Source organism: Lineus longissimus, chromosome 4, assembly GCF_910592395.1.
Source record: "Lineus longissimus chromosome 4, tnLinLong1.2, whole genome shotgun sequence".
In the NCBI taxonomy this organism is placed as follows: domain Eukaryota; kingdom Metazoa; phylum Nemertea; class Pilidiophora; order Heteronemertea; family Lineidae; genus Lineus; species Lineus longissimus.
In genome coordinates, this window is record NC_088311.1 from 13200834 (window position 1) to 13224202 (window position 23369).

General features: G+C 39.5%; 1 protein-coding gene across 1 annotated transcript in view; it reads right to left on the bottom strand.

Annotated features, from left to right (window-relative positions):
- Nucleotides 1-391: 391 nt before the first annotated feature.
- LOC135486560 (uncharacterized) overlaps nt 392-23369 on the bottom strand; it is a 28386-nt gene continuing 5408 nt past the window's right edge. The window contains exon 4 of the mRNA XM_064769430.1: nt 392-462. Coding sequence (XP_064625500.1) covers nt 392-462 — 71 coding nt within the window. The remainder of the gene's footprint in view (nt 463-23369) is intronic.

Consider the following 23369-nt stretch of genomic DNA (forward strand, 5'->3'; position numbering starts at 1 on the left):
CTGTATCAGTTGCAAGAATGTTTGATCATAGATTCCATTATTTCATTACAAATGTTATCAAGTCTGAAGCAAATCCCATTGGCAAAGTTATTGACTACTTCTATAGAGTTGAATTCCAACAACGAGGTTCGCCCCATACACACTGTTTATTCTGGATAGAAAATGCACCAAAGCTAGTCATTAATTCTGATGAAGAAGTAGTGCAGTTCATTGACAGATATGTAACATGTGAAATGCCAGATTCAGAACTTGATGAAGAACTTCATGAAATTGTATCCAAAGTGCAAACACATAGTCGCACACACTCAAAGTCTTGCAAAAAGAATAATACTGTTTGTCGATTTAACTTCCCACGACCAGCGTCAGAATCCACATTTATTGCTAGACCTCCTCAAGACACAGAAGTTGGTGTCGATGCTGTTGATACACCAGAAAAAGTTGATGAAATCACAAGGAATATGACTGAAAAAGATGAAAAGAAAAAATCATCACAAATCCTGTTAGAGAAGTACTGGAAAACTTTAATTGATGAAAACATATCATTTGAAACAATCAATGAATTATTTCGGCAACTTCAAATAAACCAAAATATGTTTGAAGATGCATATTCACAATTGACAAAGAAACCAAGCATTGTTCTCCACCGCAATGTAAAAGACATCTGGGTAAATCAGTATAACCGTGACCTTTTGAGATGTTGGAATGGCAACCTTGACATTCAGTATGTGACCGATGCATATGCGTGTGTTGTTTACATTGTCTATTACATATCCAAAGCTGAAAAGAAAATGGGTATTTTGCTGTCACAAGCACATCGAGAGGCTTAATAGTGAAGGCAATGTGGAAGCAAAAGAGGTTCTGAAAAAGGTTAGCAAAGTCTATCTTCATAATCGAGAAGTCAGTGCTCAGGAATCTGTCTATCGTGCCTGTAGTCTAAGACTGAAAGAAGCATCACGTTATGTGCAATTTATCCCAACTGGAGAAAATCCAATCCGCATGAGCAAGCCTTTAAAAGCACTTGGCAATACTGATGATGATAATGATATCTGGATGACCAATTTGAATGACAGGTATTTAGCACGTCCAGCTGATGATAGTCATTTTGAAAACATGTGCATGGCAACATTCTGTTCGGAGTACAGGATAGTAGCAAAACCTTCAAATAGTGACTGATTGAAAACTCCAGTTTTCACATTGCAAAACAATTTGGGTTTCATTAAAAAAAGATCAAATTCTGAACCAGCTGTGATTCGCTTTGCACGATTTTCTGAAGAAAGTCAACCTGAACAACACTTTCGAACAATTCTGGAACTCTACCTACCACACAGAACCATAGCCAACTTAAAACCCCATCCATTTCAATCTTATGAAGCCTATTACAGACATGGACAAGTAAAAATTGATGACATATTCATCGAAGTGAAACAAATTGTAAATGATAATAGGCAAATCTATGAAAAGGCATTTGAGCTGCTTAATAGAGCACAAACAGACTTGCATGAAAATGGCATACAGGAAGATGCATGGGCTCAGCTTTGTCCAGAAACTGAACAGCAACGGATAGAATGTCTCAAGGAAAGAGAACAAAATACAGAAAATGATGAAGACAAAGACAATGAAGATAATATTCCAGATTTGGTAACAAATCGGCTTGAATCAAACATAGAGAAAAATACATCACTAATTCCAAAACACATGGCACTGACACTTCTCAGATCCATGAACGAAATGCAAACATCAATCTTCTATAAAATAAGACAATGGTGCCTTCAAAAACGTCAAGATCAAAATACACCAGCCTTTCGCCTGTTTTTAACTGGAGAAGGTGGGTGTGGTAAGAGCCATCTAATAAAATGTATCTATTATGAAGCTTCCCGTATATTTTCTGAATGCCAAGAAAGCCCTGATGATTTATCAGTTATGCTTACAGCTCCGACTGGTGTTGCAGCTTTTCACATTGGAGGTACTACAATCCACCATGCATTTTCTCTAAGCAAAAACATAAGTCTTCCTTATGTACCTTTAGGGGAAGATAAACTTAACACCCTACGCTCCAAATTGTCACAATTGCGAATTCTGATTATTGATGAAATATCCATGGTTGATCATAAACTGTTGGCCTATATCCATGGCAGACTAAGACAAATCAAAAGAACAGGAACAAACACACTCTTTGGAAACGTATCCATTCTTGCAGTTGGTGATTTTTATCAGTTACAACCTGTTAAGGGTAAAGCATTGTATACAGAATCTGAAATGGACTTCTGGACAGGTGAATTCCAGATTGCAGAATTAACTGCCAATGAAAGACATTCCAACGATGAGTGTTATGCTAAATTGTTGAATAGAATACGTACTAGAACCAAAAAAGATGCACTGCAAAAAGCTGACATAGACTTGCTACAGTCGCGTGAAACTGGAGAAAACCCTGATGCCCTGCACATATATCCTACAAGAGCTCAAGTCAACAATTACAACTTAAATGCTATTCAAACAAATTGCACAGACTTGATTAAAATAAATGCTCAAGACTTTCAACGCGATAAGACATCAGGTAAACTCACATTACGACACTCAACCACACTACTTAAAGACAGTTATCTATTGTCATCACTGGTTTTAGCAATTGGTGCTCGTGTTCAATTGACTTGCAACATAGATGTATCTGATGGTCTTGTTAATGGTGTAGTTGGAAAAGTAACTAACATAGAATGCCAGAATGAAAATGAATTGCCAAAAGTCTATATTCATTTTGACGAAAAAAGAGTTGGGCAGAAATATCGATCTTCACATAACAACAGTTATTTCCCTAGCATTCCAATAGAGCCTCAAGATGATCGTCTACAGAACCACAATATAGTCAGGAGACAACTACCATTGAAACTTGCATGGGCAAGTACTTGCCACAGTGTACAAGGTCTAACAATGTCAACAGCTGTAGTATCAATGAAAAAGATATTTATGCCAGGACAAACATATGTTGCCCTAAGTCGTGTGTCTACTTCGAACGGACTTGTTGTTGAAGATTTTGATGAAAACCAAATCTACTGTGATCAAAGAATTGCACCTTCAATAGCTTCAATGCCCAAACTTTTGCCCTCCACAACTACTCCACAACATTTAACATCTTACTCCACAACATAGAAGGCCTGCAAAATCACTATGAAGATTTAAATGAAATGGCCAGGGCCATTGTGCTCACCTCATGTGGAGGAAAGATGGATAAAGAGCATGGTATTGTGTCATGTAGTGTTAGGTTTGATGTAGGTCCAAGCAATTACAATTTCCCCAAAATGGCCAATTTACATAACATTCGACCTCTGTGACCTTGAAAAGTAGGTCAAATCAAAGAAGACCCGGGTGACACATTGAATGGTTGTTAGAATTAGATGTACCTATGATATAAAATTGGTGCCAATCGGGCAAGTCATTACCAGGAATAATGGCATTTTGAAGAATTTACGATTTGGCCCCCTCCCTGGAGGCCAAGCGGCAAATCAGATCGCACCAAACATCGGTACCTGAGACCACCTGACCAAGGGGTACATGTGTACTTAATTTGTGATCAATAGTCATTGCAGTTAAGAAACGTGCCATAGTTACGGCCTGACGGCCAATTTACGCCATTTGACCTCTGTGACCTTGACAAGAAGGTCAAATTAAAAACCTGTGTGACATATATTGTATGGCGGTTAGATGTACCCATGATATCAAATTGGTGGCAATCGGGCAAGAAGTTAAGGAATAATCAAATTTTTAAGGTTTTTGGATTTTGCCCCCTGGTGGTCAAGTGGTGAATCATATTGGACCAAACTTCGGTCCCTGAGATTACCTGACTAAGGGGTAAATGTGTACCAAATTTGGGATCAATAGTCATTGCAGTTTAGAAACGTGCCATCGTTACATCCTAACGGCCAATTTACACTATTTGACTTCTGTGACCTTGAAAAGGAGGGCAAATCAAAAACCCGGAGGATATATGATGCACCTTTGCTAGAAGTACCTACCATATTTTTTTCAAAATTTCCCGACTACTATTAAGGGAGATATTGCATATTTTCACTTTTAACGTTTGGCCCCCTGGTGGCCAAACCATGAAACGAATCGGACCGAAACTTGGTCTCCAAGGTGTCATTACATAAGGGTACATGTGTACCAAGTTTCAACTCAATAGCTCTAACAGTTACGAAACGTGCCCTGCTAACGGACGACGGACGACGACGACGACGACGACGACGACGACAACGACGACGACGACGACGACGACGACGACGACGACGACGACGACGACGACGACACCGACGACGACGACGACGACGACGACGACGACGACGACGGACGACGGACGCCACGGTATGGGATAAGCTCACCTCTGCTAAGAGGTGAGCTAAAAATGGGTTTTAACTGTTTTGGCACGTCTGAAATTCCCGTAAATGATGCTGGGTAGATGGATTTATGAATTCTCCGGGATTTTTGCTTAGTTTTTGGCAACTTCGCTGTCTTTGTATGACATTACAGACAATTTTGTACGAAGCTTCGACGGACCTTGACATGTGATAAAAGCCATCCCTATACGCCGACAGAGCAAAATGCACGTACTACGTTGATGTCGTTGTTAAGTCTAACCAATTCCACTACGGCCGTCACCAACTTGACATCTTCAACCGAAGACGAATTCACACCGACCGTACCTATCATGTTTTACACCTGGGGATTGGGTCATCGTCATTTGGCTGACAGACCAGAATTAGCAAGTGAATGTAGCTTCTGCGAAAGAGGATGCAGCTGAAAGATGCAGACCAAACCGGCAATAGCCCTACTAGTACTAATATTCCATCAACTCTCGTTCCAAACTAACAAAGCCATCATTAACTTCAAATCCAACGCCCTATGTTTTTTTAAAAAAACATTTCTTGTTAAACACATTCCCACAATGTACCATGACCCTAACAAATGTCGTTTCTGTCGCATACTCACACCATATTACCACCATGTCAGAAACCAAGTCTACGCACTTCAGTATGCTGTTTTTGTTGTAAATAATCTAATAATGAATGTTGACCTAAGCTTCCTAACTTTCTACATTTCAGAAACAATTTCATCTCCAGTAAAAAGCCATAAAGAGTATGTACACCAAAAATAACCCAAGACAAACCCCTTCTCTTTTCAGATCAACATGGATATTGCAAAGGCAATCAAGTTTCCTCAAAACAACATCAAGGCACCACTGAAGGCAACCGTCGTAGCAGTTGGCCCACGGAAATCATTTCAAAATACCAATGGAACAAACGTCGACATGTGGACAGCAGCCATAGCTGACAAGCCATGAAGATCAATATTTATGACCAGACACATGCACAGAAATTTATACCAAACAACACGATCCTCATCACCAATTACTCCTCCAAAGGCACACACATCACAACTAATAACAAAACGAAGATATACAAAACCAAGACAATGGTCATCTCAACCGAACTGAGAACAAGAGCCAATGACATAATTAACCCACCTGATGCCCCACTTGTCACCATTCAACTGGCAACATCATCACCCTTGAAGACCACACTGACAATTGAGGGAACAGTAACACAGGTAAGTCAATCTTAATTCATTTCGTACTATAGCAAACGGTTACTGTAGCAATCTAATCTAACCTACCTTTCTCAAAAATAAGCAAGTGTAAATGGTGCACCGATCTCGGCATAGTTCCCATTTGAGATATGCGCGTGTGCAAACTTTGGTACTTTTAATTAGTTTGTGGGAATGTGGAACAGCGTGTTCTTCTTGTGTGTGTAAAATATTGAAGACCGGGTCGCGTTTACTTTAAATTCCTGAGGAAATTTCTACGTGAGACGGTTGTGTGAATTAGCACGATGTGGAGATGGATTCGGAGAACCACAAACAATTCAATTCAATTCAATTTATTCCTAACAAACAATGCCTATAAGGCTGTTAAGATTACAAGAGAAAATTATGAAAGAAATATAAAAATATGACTGTCCGAGCAGCAAAAAATCCACTGTTGCTCTGTTGTGGAAAATCGGTCAATTCAAGGATGCAAATTTGCTTATTTTAATACTTTTCCCCTGTAAACTTGGGTGATCGTTCGAAAGAAACACAAACTTGCCTCATATGGCACGGTTCCACTGTGCTAATGTAAACGGGACAGATCGGCAGAAACTACCCAAGTTTGTATCCCTTTTGTGAAAGTTGCAAGTCATTTTCAGAATTTAACACACACTTTTAATTTACAGCAGAGATTTGGGAATTATGGAAATTGTACTTGCAAAAATGCAAACAACAGTACAAATCTGCAGCATTGTACTCATAAGGAAAGTTAAGAGTAGGAAGCCCTGTAATGTTCCCTATTGATAAATTCTTTTTAAAAAAATACTTTCGATGTGTCTTCCATGCCCATATCTCTTTGACAAAATTCCATTTTCAGGCAGATGCTATTCACACGGTCAACCTACGCAATTCACCACAATCAGTCCCAATCAAAGACTTGACCATCAAAGACAAAACAGGCAGCATTCGATGCTCACTTTGGAGAGATGCCGCAACAGCAGCCACGATCCCCCAACCTGGTGATTTTGTGCGAATAACAAATGCATATGTGGGCCACTTCCAAAACACCACAAATCTCAGCACCACTGAATCATCTACAATCACTGTAAGTAACAGATCGAACCTCCACCTTCAGGGTTTCATACAGAGGGGGGACATGTCCCCCCTTGCTGAGCCAGTAACAACAGTTTCCAACCTCAAACATAGGAATTTTATGCCAAGACAAGGGCATCCTGGAAACTGTAGCTCTCTAAACAATGCATTATAGTATTGTTGATGAACTAGTTCTCAAGTAAGGAAGCACAAGAGTCTGCAGATCATTTTCATCACTAAACACTCTACAATTTGAATACCAATTTATAAAGAAACTTCATTCTACAATTGATTCCAATTTTGTCAGTCAGCCTCTGATATCACCATCACTATCAATAGTAGATGGAAAATTACAATATTTTCATGTATTTCATAAAGAGCTGGTAATTTAAGCAGTATAAACATGACTAAATGTACTTCTTTAAGAAATGAATTGCATACATTTTAAGAGAAAACCCTGCAAATGAACTAGGCTAATATTTAAAATGTGGACAATTTGGTTAAAAATTTCCTTTCAATTGAGAACTCCACATAACAAATTCCCATTCAAACATAACCTTCACATCTTGTATTTCAGACTCCTGAGCAACCACCAAATGACATCATAACAACCATGATTGGCATTGCAGACACAGAGATGGAACATGAAATTACAATTCTCACAAATGACCAAGAACAAAACTGCGAGGAATTCACCACCAACTTGCCAGCACTACTACAGTTCCTCAACTCTGTCGATGACCTACCACCAATCAGCAACATCACTGACATTGAGGACAATTTGCCCATTGCACTCAATTTCTCTGCAAGCCATACCAACAACATCATTGAGTATCGGCCAGATCATACCAACATGTAATAGTCAAGCCTACACTGTACATGTTAGCATAATGCAGCCGTCAATGTGAATCCTGTACTCCCCCTCCTCAGGCACTCGACACTTAATTGGCGCATTTTTGTTCGGACACCGTGACAAACACAAAGGTATCCATTGTGTTTGTCATGGTGTCCGAACAAAAATGCGTCAATCAACTGTCATATGCCCCAGAACAGGGAGTACAGGATTCACACTGACGGCTGCATAAAGCAATAACCATAAAGGTTCAACTAAGAAACATGGATTTGCTCCTTACCTCCGGAATTTTCCGATAACTTTGCAAAACATCCCCTAATGGTGGAGATTTTGGTCTTAAAATAAAGAGCAGATAACAAATATAGTCTCAATTTCTCAATACACCAAGTACTTACAGAGATGTACGGCCTGAAACATAAAAAATACTGCGAATGATCTATAGCTAGGGTGGTATAGTGTCTTTCTCAGATAATAGATGGCGAGGACACTCAGCCACCTGCAATAAGCATAGTAGGTATTGTCATTATAATTAGAATCAACCTCATTCCAGGTAACAAACCCTTTTGTGGGAAAGGTAGTCAGTGTCTCTAGTCACAGATCGTTCGTCACCCAGTCTTTTCTTTTGTGGTACTGCTTGCCTTTCAGGGCCTATATCTCTGTAAGTACTTGGTGTATTTGAGCAATTGAAGCGGTATTCATTAGAGAAGATTGCATTCCTTATTTTAAGACCAAACTCGTGACAGTAAATCAATTATGTAGCAATGTTATCGGCAAATTTCATGGACAAAGTGCCAATTCCCATGTTTCTGAGTTGAACCTTTATGGTTATTCCTTTATGATATTAACCCTACCCAAAACTTTTAAGCCTTTCCATCTTTTTGAGTTTGAAATATTGTATTCTTGTAAGAGAAAGAACAGGGTGGATAGAGACAAAGTTTCAAAGGTCGTTGGATGCGGCTCCTAGGCCTGGGAAGGGCCTGAATACCAACCCAAGTCGAATTTTCATGAAACATGAAACTGTGATTATTTTTTATTTTGTTATTGATTTTATTCAGTTTTATTTTTCATTTTTATCGTAATTTCTAATTTTCCTTTTGGAAAATTTGCTTTAGGCCTAGGTTTCTCCAAATCAAAACAGACTTTATGTACCTCGATTGAGGTCTAGAGATGCATCATTGTCTACCTCGAAATTGAGATTGTCAAATTCGAAGTTTGATGCTTCCCTAAAGCAAAAATAATCAAAGAATGTTGAATATTATTAAGTGGATATATCGTGAATTTTAATGCAGGAAAACCGCCAAACATTCATCCTACGGCAATTGAATTCCCCTATAGTTGGAAACTGCTTAAAATTCATGACAGACGTTTTGCCTAATACCGTATGATGTCGGTTTAAATGAAAGAATTCGCAAATCTCAGTGTCAGGTTGACAGTTACATTAACCTCATTGAGGTCTGTTGTCACGTGCGGGTAATTTTCACGGTGCCCGTTGTCGCGAAATTAAACATTATAAACATTTTTAAATGGCAATCATGAAAAGCCCTCCACCAGCAAACACTGAAAGAACAGGGTGGATAGAGACAAAGTTTCAAAGGTCGTTGGATACGGCTCCTAGGCCTGGGAAGGGCCTGAATACCAACCCAAGTCGAATTTTCATGAAACATGAAACTGTGATTATTTTTTATTTTGTTGTTGATTTTATTCAGTTTTATTTTTCATTTTTATCGTAATTTCTAATTTTCCTTTTGGAAAATTTGCTTTAGGCCTAGGTTTCTCTAAATCAAAACCGACTTTATGTACCTCGATTGAGGTCACTTAGAGATACAGCATTGTCTACCTCGAAATTGAGATTGTCAAATTGGCAAAGTTTGAGGAACTGACTGTGGATTTACCTGCCTGGGCTTGAAAACTTCAGATTTTTTACAAACCATGAGGTAGGAATGGGTAGTAAAATTACAGAATCATTCAAGGGTGCAATTGATTGAGTTTTCGTGTTGATTTCGACACATACTTTTAGTTTATAAGTGGTGAGCAGTGAAACACACACAGCCACTAATGCATAGTCCAAATTCGGATTTGATGCAAAATCAGAATAGAGAGGTTAAGATCCCGAACGGGAACGAGAAACGTGAACGTGAATTTGGTACTGTTTGAACTTCAATAGCAGGTGATGTCATTCCCATTCACATTTGCCATTCCCGTTCAGGATCTTAACCTCTCTATTAAGTTCAATACAAAACGACAAATGTACCAAAACTGCCATGCAAAATGTAAAGATATTTTTTTATATTAAATATATTTTCAAATAAAAACTATTTTCCTTGTTACCAAGTACCATGACTATTTTTCGCGCCTTGCCTCCTTATGAATCTCGGGATTTCGCATCATCGGCTTACACAAAATGGCAGGCTCTTCCATCTCTCCTACAGCAGGGATGCAGCATATATTTGAATAATAACACGGTGCACATAATGAATTTGCAACGAGCTGTGCATTTCCTTCATTAGACTAGTGCCTGGTCCTACCGATGCTGTGAAGTCACTTTTGAATTTTGCTGAATGCAGAACCAGTCTTCGCAACCACACTGCCCAGAGTCCCAGGTAGTACATGTTTGTCAATGAGTATTTTTTACCCATAATACAACAGTCCAGACACTAATTTCAACATGAGTACATTCCATATGAAGTTAGGTCGCTGACAATCGGCCATAAACGAAGAATTTTTCATTATGCTATAGTCCATATCTGAAGTTCGTCTTTGAAACTTTCAGGTTTTCAATTTTAAAGCTGAAAATAGAATGCTTGAGAGTCAATTTGAATTGGCACCGATGCTTATAATGCCCTATACTTGGTCAGGATTGTTCAGCATTTCTAGAAAAACAGTGTGATACACTCCTGTCACGGTGTTTACTGCCTTGAAAATTTGTCCAAGACGAATGTTGGTGCAGACCTTGTCAAGAAAGGGAGCAAACACCGTCTGTGAGAGGAATGTAACTGACAGTGTAAAAGAAGAAAGATTCTGGGTCTTTTTTGTGGTATTTTAAAATTCATGTAAATTTTATATCTTGTTGAACATTTTATTAGTCCTTTCATTCAATCTATTCGTGACTTCCTAGCAATTTCATGGGACCCCTGCCCTCTCACTTCAAGCCACCTTTGCCCCCAGCCTGCTGTCTTCAGTTTTCTCGAGTGACTGGATTGCTGCATGTGATGAAGGGCCTGGTACTGTCCCTTGAACAATTGCAGATTGTACTTCCAGAATTAAGAAATCTGATTTCTTAATCCTGCAAGTACTTGTGGTTTTTCCGAGACACACTGTAAAAATATGAGCTTATGCCCAAGGTCTGCCGAGATGCATTGATTGTCACAACCACCAGGAATGGATGCTATTATCCTACTGTCTCTGACCCATTTGATTCAACTGAGTCCATGCAGCACAATCCTGGATGAAGCGTCTTGAACCTGTACACAGGAAAAAGATCACAGGCAGGTATCATCTGTTCCTTTGGCCTGCTACATGTCTGCAGCACCGCCTCTCTTGTGGCAGTTCTAACACTTCACTAAGTCCCCTGGGATGAGATTCACAAAAAAACTTAAGTCCTTAGTTTCAGTAAGATCGAACTTTTTCATTGGCTCAAACCATGTCATATGACCATGTTCACAAAAAATCTTAAGTCCATAATTTAACTTAACATTGTTAAGTTTAATTATGGACTTAAGATTTTTTGTGGACTTAAGATTTTTTGTGAACAAGGTCCCTGGAACTGGCACAGCCATCCGTCACAACCAACCAAGCAAACTGGATTGATGAAGGCACAAGCCAGTGTCCGTCACCAACCTACAGATCCACAAGACAAAGTCACAACTAGAGAAACCCACAGGACAACGTCACAACCAGCAAAACCTCATCCTGTCGTTGTCCCTCACCATCAAGGATACCAAGACTCAAGCTTTCCTAGTTGTGACCTTGTCTTTTGGTTTATGGCCCATAAACTGCAGTCCTTGGGAAGTGCACCTTGCAGCACCACCCTGCTTTCCTAGGGATTGGAACAATTCCCGATGGTCCTGTTCCTGTCCTCACTATCCATGGTCTTCTGCATGTCTATTGGAGTCTTTCTGGAGGCAATTCAGAGTATAATTTTCCTGGCAGTGGATCATACAGTCAAACCTACTGTATTAAACCAGAATTGATGAATGCACCAAGAACATCTTCTTCAAAATAAAAAGTCAACAAGTCAAATCGAAAGCATCAAGAGATTCATGGTTTTATTCATGAGATAATTATACATAAATACTGTGGGTATGTGACAGTTGCCTTTTTAGACGTAATACATTAGACGCATCATCCCAACTGTTCTTTGGCCAACTTTTTACTCTTAGCACAGTCAGAATTCACTCTGCTCATTCGAAATCCTGTTAATTGACCTCAAGCACAACAAAATGACGGTTTAAAGGGGCAGTGCATTCAATCGCGAATCGGTTTCAGCACGACCACCATAGAGGGAGGCGCCTATCGGCTAGGAATGAAACTAAGAAACACGTTATCTAAATTGCCATTGTTACCTGTATTAAGTCTATTAAACTTTCTTCAGGAAAGCATAATATCCCATTAGAATGTTTGAAGAAGCTGTGTGGAAGCTTTGACGGCAATACATCACTGAACAAACTGCATTGCTGGGTATTTTAGATACGTTTCCTGTAGTTCCATCGTTTTACCGATGGGCACCTCCCTCTACGGTGGTCGTGCTGAAACCGATTCGCGATTGAATACAGTGCCCCTTTAAATGACATTTCATATTTTGACATGCAGACAAAACGCACGTGTTTACAACACTACGTAGATCGCTCTTTCTCCTATATGCTACATCCGATTGAAATGGGATTGGTTTCATCATGGAGGATGCAGAAATAAGAAGGCGCACAAAACATACTGGTCTGTGTCGCACTGAACTCCCAAAGCCAAATTTATTGAGCAATAGCCCACTGGGTTCTGGTGTGAACATCAATCTCTCCATTCTCCTCTGACATGTTACATCATGTGACCTCCAGGTGCCAATACCAGTTTCCCCAAACGAAAACCGTCGATCTGGCTTTGCCAGTTCTAGTTTATAATGTAGTATTCTTCTAGCCATAGGTTCGTTTTTTGTAAGTTGCAAAGAGCAACTTTTTCAGTGTCTGTCAGAAATGATGATAGAAACCACACGTTTCTATTGTCATTTTTAATATCCGTCAGAAATGACAGTAGACACGTAACACTGACTATGAATGCAATGCAGTTTTTAATCCCAAATATTACAATCTCATCTTTAGAACTGTCCAATAGGCTTTGTGTAGTATTTTAATCCCGTTGAAATCACTACGAGACCCATAAAACATAGAAAAGGGAGGTGTGTCCGTCAGAGTTTGTCCGTCAGAATGACAGTAGAAACGCGGTCAAAATTCACAATATCAAAAATGCGAATAAAAAAATTTCTGCATGGGATGCTGAAATTATAATGATAACTGAATGATCCTGATTCCATCCACCATCAAATAGGCTTTATGAAATATGTCATATCCAGTTTTGGGCAGTTTATAATGATGGGAGTTGACTGGTACCTTTTAGAATAGAATACGCCAATAGCTATTATGGTTGGTTCTGCGCTGGTGAATGGTTTAGCCTTCACCGGTTCTGGATACCTTTTTAAAGCACTAGACAAGAATGGCTACGAGACTGAAATAAAGAGACATAATTTAGCGCAAGAGCAATTGCAAAGAGCTTCCACAGAATGGGATGAGCATAGGAAAAGTACCATTGACTTCGTTAACCTTGAATTAAAGAGAGAACATGAAGCGGCAATTGACTTAAAAAATGCCGACGCCTCACTTTCATTGTACAACAGTTTAAACCCACATAATGGAATTACCATTCCTAGACAACCGCAATTGAGCGACTACTACAAGCCCAGCGATGAAATGAAGAATTACGAATACCTTTGGATCATTTTAGGATTGAGCGTCTTGGGTTTTGGGATTTACTATTTCGTTGGAAAGAAGAAGAAAGACTAGGAAGAAGAAAGACTAGGAAGAAGAAAGTATTATGGGGGAAAACTAGCTTCTGACAAAACAATTTGAAGATGGAGATCCTTTCTTCTTGTATATTCCAAATTCTTAAAAATACAGCATTTATATAATGGATCGTTACAGTCACAGATTGGCGAGTCCAAATCTGGTGTTCACAGGCTGGAGTCCAAGACCTGAATGACCATATACAATCTTTGATTTACCATGAAAACTATAACAACACAAAAGCACCGAGGAGAGATAATACAAACTTTGACAAATCAAACATGTTTCTGATTGAAAGACTTGTACTAATTACACTTGCCAATCAAGCGTCTCCAACTTGTCTGAACATACTTGATTAATAAAACAATGACCTTATAGTGAAAGAGTTAAACCCTCAGTAACCATTGTTTTCAGAATTAGCTAAGTAGTTTTGTGTTTTGACATGTTCGATATGTCAAATATTCACCTTAAACATTATGAGAAATGATAACTTGTAAATTTGTACTTTTGGTGAAAAGTACACCATAAAAAAAGACTAAACGTGAATAAAACCATACGGGTGTTCTAGTCTTATGATTAATTTAGATCCTTTCGTCTTTTAAGGGCATCTATGTATTTTTGCCTCTGGTCTTTAGGGATAACACTATTTTCTTCTAAGGCATCTTTCATTGCCGATTCATCCTTGTTGAAAAACAGGACTAAAACCCTTATGTTCTCTCTGAAGTCCTTAACAACAGAGTTGTACTTCTGAACGAGTAACCAAACAGTCAAATTGTAGTGCCTACCGGAAAGGGCAAGATTACATAACTCAGACACCTTCTTCTTTGTGTCTCTCAAATGAGCACAGTCGTCAATGATGAATAATGTCTGTGATCCTTCGAAGGCCATGGTGGCAAATTGAAGCACAGGGTCTAAATTATTGGCTACAGCAATTGGATTGACAATGAAAACATTCTTGTCTTCGTAAATCCATCTCCTATTGTACGTCTTGTTTCTGAAGTAAGTTGGACAGAAAATGACTATGTTCTGGAACTTATGACGATATTCCTTCTCTAAGAGGTCAAGAGCAAAATGGGTCTTACCGCAATTGGTGACTCCTGAAATCAACATGTTGTGTGGGCCGAAAACTAGTATGTCTTTTGCCTTCATTTAAATGAGTAAAACAGAACTAAAAGACCCAGGCAAAGTCCAGTCTAATCCAGACAACATCGAACAGTCTAACCCAGACAACATCGAACAGTATCTGAGAGATTTGTACTACAATCCTGAAAGTCCTGTGGCTTACAGTTCATTAAGTAAGATATGGAAAAAAGTAAGGGAAGATAGTGTTACTGGTAAAACTAGTAAAACTAGTAAAACTGGTAACAAGTAAAACTGGTGATCAAGTACAAGGAAGTAAAAGAATTTCTAGACACACTACCAACTCACCAACTACACAAACCGGCCATTTAGAAATTTCCGTTCCAAAAGACAATGGTATCTTACATCGATCAACAATGGCAAGCAGATCTTGTGGACATGGAAAAATTTGAGAAACAGAAAAAAGGCAAGAGATTCATTTTGACAGTAATTGACTTATTCAGTCGCTATGCTTGGGCTATGGCCGTTAAGAGCAAGAGAGGAGAAGAAATCAGAGATGCATTTAAAGTGATCTTTGAGGAAGCTAAACCAACGAAATTCCAATTTGATGAAGGCAATGAGTTCTACAACCAACACTTCAAAAAACTCTTGAGAGAAAACAACATAGAGTGGTTCTCTACATTTTCAAGTAAGAAGGCAGCAGTTGTGGAAAGATTCAACAGAACTTTAAAGGATAAAATGTGGAAGTACTTCACCGCAAAGGAAACTGACAAGTGGGTCGATGTCCTAGATGAATTGGTGAGCGGGTACAACAACTCATTTCACTCATCAATAGGTATGAAACCAATTGACGCCAGAAAGAGGGAGAATGAAGGAACTGTCTGGTACAACCTTTACGGTCTTCACCTAAAAGAAACATTTGGTGACCCGAAGTACAAGGTTGGCGACAGTGTCAGAATTTCAAAGTACAAGACTATTTTCGATAAAGGTTACTTACCCAATTTCACTGAAGAAGTCTTTCAAGTAAGACAGATCATCTTCACTCATCCTATTGTCTACAAACTTGAAGATTACCAAAAGGAAGAAATTCAAGGATATTTCTATGAGGAGGAATTAAGTTATGTTCCTAATCCTGGCCAAATAGAATACAAGATCAAGAAGATAATGAGGTACAAGACCACTAAAGGTAAAAAATACGGATTAGTGAAGTGGAAAGGTTACAGTGATAAATTCAATGAATGGTTACCAATTTCAGACATAAAAAGTCTAAAAGCCTAAAAAAACATAATTTAAAAAGATTTTATCCTTTAAATGGAGAGTCAAATAATAGTGAACAACTATGGTACAGTAAATGTTAATTTAGGAACAGGTAAGGAATGTGTCAAGTGCAATGCATCTAAATTTGAAAGTCAATTTGAAAAGAACAGAAGAGGCAAGTTACTGGACTACTGTAAATTATGTGGTTCCACGTTGACCAAGACATGTGGTAAATGTGAGATCACCTGACCAAGGGGTACATGTGCACTTAATTTGTGATCAATAGTCATTGCAGTTAAGAAACGTGCCATAGTTACGGCCCGACGGCGAATTTACGCCATTTGACCTCTGTGACCTTGACAAGAAGGTCAAATTAAAAACCTGTGTGACATATACTGTATGGTGGTTAGATGTACCCATGATATCAAATTGGTGGCAATCGGGCAAGAAGTTAAGGAATAATCAAATTTTTAAGGTTTTTGGATTTTGCCCCCTGGTGGTCAAGTGGTGAATCATATTGGACCAAACTTCGGTCCCTGAGATCAACTGACTAAGGGGTAAATGTGTACCAAATTTGGTATCAATAGTCATTGCAGTTTAGAAACGTGCCATCATTACATCCTAACGGCCAATTTACACCATTTGACCTCTGTGACCTTGAAAAGGAGGTCAAATCAAAAACCCGGAGAATATATGATGCACCCGGAGAATATATGATTTGCATCCTCCACAATCGCCAGCACAGCCATTTCTGCAAGGATAAGATACCACGCAAGCGTTGCGGGACGATCTGGAGGTCCCGCAAATATTGACCAAGTTACGAGGAGCTTGCGCGTTAGCGCAGTTTGCCAGTGCTTCATGAATACCACGCAAATCGCTAAGTGTGACATGCGAGAGACTTTGCGGGCACGCAAGCCTTGCGTGGCATTAGTGAATTGGGTCCCAGTATTGTAACTTTTTTTGTGTGTGTGAATAAAAGTGGTGGGGGCACTGGAAGATCACACCCTTTTGAACCCCTTGGAACCCCCATCATCATTCAGGAAATTGGAATTACCAGACCACCAAATTATTGATGAAGATATATATAAAGTACATTTCGTACCTCATTTAGCAATTCAAAGTATTCGATTGCAATTGCATCTCCTCCATCAAGAGTGGATAGGCCTTTAATAAACAGCTGTTTTGGAGTCTTATGCCTTTCTGTGCGAAGTTTATGGTTGTTCCAAGCCTCAGTGAACCGTGCCAGTGCTAGGTTTATTCTTGAACCATAAATGTAGTGGAGACAGAAAAGATCAATATCGCTGTCACAGTTCAAAATGCCTTCATCCTCTAAGTTGATGAACACGCCATAAAATGTGGATACAACAGTTGTGTAAACGTCCCGCCACATCCTCTCAATGCGGGAGTTGTGAACACTCTTTCCAGTTATGAATGAGCCACGATTAAGACCCCGCAATGGATGACACAGCATCCATTCTGCAACATCTCTATTCTCAACCCCTTTGTCAGCACGAACTCTTGATGGAAGTCCCCATGTATTCACTGCTTCCTGGAAGGCATGTAGCACTGTGGAAGACTTGTTATTGGTACTGCATTTCAGATACACAATGAGGCGGCTAAAACCATCAACTACTCCATGGATTACGAACTTCCATCTGAAATGAAAAAAAATCACTTGAGTGGAAAATTTCTATCCATGAAGTCAAGCATGTGTAAACTTCAAAACCTTTGATGTTTTGTGCCAGTGTTGGTTGAGGCTGGGCTCAATTATCGGAAATAGTGCTACATATGCACATCCCTATCACTCCCACCCAAAAGAGATATGCACATACAATTACGCATACATGTACTATGTACCAAGGCCATCATGTACATACTAGTATGTAATATATTAATGGCACTCTTACAGTTTGACTATCATGATACCTAATAGATAGTTGATAGTTGTAATACAATTCTCGTCGGTGAGCAGGTTTTGGGATGATTCTCCGATGTTTCCTCACTGCAAAATATCTTACCGTATCAACTTGTGGTGTCCATCGATGTGCCAAAGAGATAAAGGTGACTTCACCTGATATTTGCGACGTCGTATGTGACGAATTTGTCTAATGGTGCCCCCATTTGGGTCAACCTTCAAATAGAACTACGAAGCCTGTGTTGTTGTACTCTAATGTCTTGTCGACGAAGGTCACCCTCGATTGTCTTAAATCCTGGAATGATAGGAACATAACATTACAAGTGGGCTACAATCATAATCATGAACCAAGTAGTATTGAAAACTATGACATAATATATTTGATGTCTGAATTGGTGAATACTGAAAAGAGGTCATTTTTAATTATGATAGCCACATTTGGTTGTTGCATTACCTGCCTTGCCTCCCAGAAGACTGAGGTAATAGATTCCTGTAACGCACAGTCTATGATCGACTGGTGAGTCCACTGTGAGCCATTCAATTGTGAGGTAAGACATGTAGGCCTATTGAATGGGAATGCGATAAGAAGGGGTGAAAAAGTGACTGTTGCCCTAACGTTAATCCAATACAAAAGAAAGACAAGTCTATTCAAGGCAGACATCAAACCCCACTGTACACCAGAGGGTCGATCGGAGAATGTAACATAGCACAAATATTTTTGTCCTTGAATTGTGATTTAGGACAACGATTTTGACCATGGTGCCACATGTATAGCGATAGCGGAGTAAAATCTATCTTTGCTTGTACAGCAGTACAGCGATCCATCGTGGGTGTCACCCATAAGGGCTGCATTTCTAATGTCGTTTGTGGTATGGATAACTGATTGAGGCACTACTATATGAATCAGTATTGATACTGTGCCCACTTTGATATGCATACACTGTTCCTTTCCTGATAACACAACTATCACTGCAATTTTCGATTCAATTTTCCTAGCAGTAGTTTCAACACACCCTCACCTACTTACCAGCATTTGGAAAGATTGACATTACTGAAAACACCTCCCTCACCGAAAAGCAGTGTGATATCAGTCAGGATTTAGTCAGGTTGCAGTGTTACCTCACATTTTTATGGCAGTGTTGAAATCAGTGGAAAGCAGTCATAGGGAGTGTTTTTCAGTCACGCGTTACCAAAGCATACAGTTATACAGCAATCAAAAATAGAGGTTAGGGAGTCATAAGCAGTGGTAAGACAGTCAAAATCAGTGGTAAGGCAGTCAAAAGCAGTGCTCATTTAAATATTTAGGCTGACTGATTTCCACTGCTTTTGACACTGAAAATGACTCCCCACTATGCATCATGCACAGGGCTGGCAGTGGGGTTCAGTGTTAATTTAAATATTTCGCAGCACACTGAATCCTCACTGAAACACCACTGATTTTGACTGTCATTTCCAAAACCTCCTGGAGGGAGCAGTCATTTTCAGTGTTAATATGAATAATTTATTCAATGGCATGCAGGCACGAATGCCGAGAGAGGTTTGGGTGACGTGACCCCCCTGTGCTGATGACAACCAAAGAAATTGTTCGAAAAAGCAAGAACTTCTAGCCAACTTACTTTTGCTGTCCTATTTTAGACGGTGCGTCCAATATGGCAGTGATGACGTCATTTGCACAAATAGAGGACATCGCCATTGCATGATGACGTGACACAGTAAAAAGATGACAAATTCACGTCCTTGACCTAGGTCATTGCAAACTTTGTCATAATGACAGTGGTCAGATGGGGTTACTAGACAATTGAAACAACACATGGCACATAGCTACTGTCAGTGATGTCAGGGATTGAAGCTAGATCAAATTGACGTCCAAATAAAGTAACTGCACGCGGCCTGTGGAATAATGATCTAACAGACTGATTGATGTGTATTGAGCTCCCATGCAGATATCTTGCAGTGTATGCATACATCACAATTAACACCTATAGGGCCTACAGTAGATGCATGAAGATACATGCAGATATCTTGCAGTGTATGCATACATTACAACACCTATAGGGCCTACAGCCTTCTTGATTTGCTGAAAATACAACTTCAGTGTCTGTCTAGATTACCCTTTTTGCATTCATTTGGCTCCTTATGTGTTCCAATTCAAACAGACTAAAACTCCCCTCTGCTCATATTGAAATTCGGGTAAATATCGAGAAATATGAAGAGCTACCATGATTTCTTGAATGTTTGACTATCAAATTCAAACTTACTAGCTTCCTGTCTCAGGTTGCATTATGGGTGATATTTAACACTGAATTTGACTGCAATTACCACTGCTTTACACTGCCATCAAGTCTTAATCTCAACAGTCATAAAGCAGTGGTTTTCAGTCATGTTGAAAATGCCACGAGTTTCGATCAGAGTTGGAGAAGTGGAAATCAGTGGTCTTTCAGTCATAGGCAGTGTTTTTGAAATACGTCGTTCATAATGATATGCAAGTGGCAGTGCCTTGCAGTGGTCTTTCAGTCAAAATCAGTGGTTTTAAAACATTAAGAAAAAATGATATGCCTAAGACAGTCATATGCAGTGGGGGTTTCTGTCAAAAGCAGTGTGATGCAGTCATTTTCAGTGCACTGGCTTCGGTGAGGGCTTGGAGTCGAGAATTTATCTCGGTATATTGGGCACGTATGGATAGACCACTATCTCTCATTTTGTTCTCAATGGTCCTTTTAGAAACATTCAGTATGTCAGCAATACCTTGCACTTTGAATCCGTCACTTGAAATTAAAAATGTATTTGTAATATGGCAAATTCACCAATTCCACCAGTAATATTTTTTACAACTAGAATTGTTCCATCATACCACAATTCAATTTCAGAGTGAATAGATCTATTACAACAAAAGCTTAAATATACAATTACAAATATATAAAGTATTTTAGTACTGTAACTGAGCTTAGCATGATATTAATGATACAATGTACATTGTAAGAATAAATCAATTTTGTGGCCAATTTTGTGTGGAGTCAGATAAGGCCTGGCCTGGTACTGGTGTGAAAAAAATGGGTGAATACCATTATTTTTACACACTTTCAAGAATTGTTCATTTGCCTGATTGGGTGCAATAAATAATGGAATGGATAGACTGCAATATTATCAAGGTCGTAGGTGCTTTTGACACAGGGCAAAATTAAATGGAAGCAGCTAGGGAATGACTAAATGGCAGGCATTCCATTGACAGGCAGAAGGGCAATTTTACAGGATAGTCTAATGGAATGGATAGACTGCAATATTATCAAGGTCGTAGGTGCTTTTGACACAGGGCAAAATTAAATGGATGCAGCTAGGGAATGACTAAATGGCAGGCATTCCATTGACAGGCAGAAGGGCAATTTTACAGGATAGTCTGACTGTGGCCATCAGTGTGGGTGTAATGACAATGGGGGCGGGGGTCCACGGGGCACAGCCTATGCTAGCATGCTAGGCAGCAAAAATAAGCCAGGAAAATCAGTCTTCAGAACAAACCAATTAATTCTTACCCAATAGATATCCAATCTGCCTTTCTGCTCCGGAAGTCAGGATGGGACGTCTACCCCTCTTCTTCATTGGTTCAGCACTGACAGCAGTACAGCCATCAGGAGTATGCCTGCTGGCAGAAAGCCAACTGCCACCACTAGCCACAGCCGAAGTTCCATCTCCATCATCTATTGAAATCAAATTCAATACCTGCAGCAAAAGACCTGGGATCGTTTCCACAATCGCATTTCCAATGCATACATCAATGGAATCACGAACCACAGACTCCACCATAAAAAACACATTCTCTTCAACATCGACATCTCTGTCGATGCAGCCTTCAATCTCTTGAATGATACGACTGACACGCCCCGCCGAGTGTTCCATCAAGGCCATCTTCTCCGGATTAACGCAAACCCCGAGTGTTTTGACGAGACATAAAATCAACAAAGAAATAATCAACAATCTGTCTGCATTTCCTGACAATACATAAGCATCAAATGTACATGCAATACATGCAATAACGCCAACGCTTACCGCAATGATAATGTCAATATCGCTGTCGCCGTCGTTAAAATTGATTCCAGCGCCACACAACGTTTATTTGGAGAACTTCCATTTTTGCGGAAAAGCGCCACCAAACGTGTATTTGAGTTATACACAAAAATCTGAAAACACGGCAGTATATGTTTATTTGAGATACGAGCGCCACCAAACGTCTATTTGAGTGTATGTCTATTTGAAAAGCGCCACCAAACGTCTATTTGAGTCATAACATATGGGCCGTGAAAACCGCAAAAAATCTGTACATGTTTTTGTAAGCGGTCGTCGCTCGCGCAAACTTGTCTTGCATGTTTTTGTGAAAGAGGACGTCGAAGAACGCAGTCGTATATCAAAACAGACGTTGGGAGGCGCTCGCGCAAACTTCCCTCACATGTTTTTGTGAAAGAGGACATCGAAGAACGCGGTCGTATACAAAAACAGACGTTGGGTGGCGCTCTAGACGGGTCATCCTATTTAGCGTCCAGTGGCGTCCAACGCGAAATAATAAGGTGTATATGGTTAAAAATGTTTTCAAGCGCCTAAAACACTTTCAATAAACAAGATTTAGAAGTTTGGTGGAGTTTGCAAACCTAGTTTTTGAATAATTATCACCAGAAAACGATCTTAGTATGCGTCCAGCAAAAGTACTGGACGCCATGTTTGTTTTAGCTGCCGCTCCTTGGGTTTATAGAAAAAGCGGAACTAAGATCGTTTTCTGGTGATAGGGAGCTCTTAAGGCCAGAGTCCTCTATTAAAACATGTGTACATTACGTGTACATTGTTGTGCATAGGTTTTGGTAAAAAAAGTACTCATTGGACCAATCAATCTGCACAAAATTTTATATGTGTCAAGAAGAACCCTTTGCCAATAGCATAATAAAGTTTTAAAAAATTCCAATACCGATTGCCTGAGAAAAAGAGATTTCCGCACACCATATCCATCAAAACGTCACTGGCGCATTGATATGGCCCTGTCAAAGTACAAGTTCAAAACTGACCAGTGAGACCACATTTTCTTAAATATATTATCAAAAAGCATATTTCTGTGATGGCCTGACTCTGTAGATTAAGAATCAACCACAGATTGAGAATTAATTCCACTTTGATCCATCCCAGCCATGTATTTACAACAACTTGACATTTTGATAAGCTCTATGTGACTGAAGGACTGAAGCAGTCTAAAAGTATCTTTCGAGAGGACAGTAGAGCTTGGTTTTTCTTTGTTAAAAATACCCAAATTCTGCCCAATTGAAAAAAACTGCTCATAATCTACACCCTCGACCTTCTCAGTACAACGGACTTGTGACTGCCCTGTTACAATACATCCCGTACCAGACTTTTCTCGACCAAGTTCAAGAAGTGCAATTGGAAGGGACAGCAACTTTCGAGCAGCTGAGTACGCTTTGTATTTCACATCAGGGTAAGCATGATCAGATACTTGTTTCGAAGAAACAGGCTGGTTATCTAAAATGAATTGACCTGCCTTCAACAGAGGCCTACATTGTGT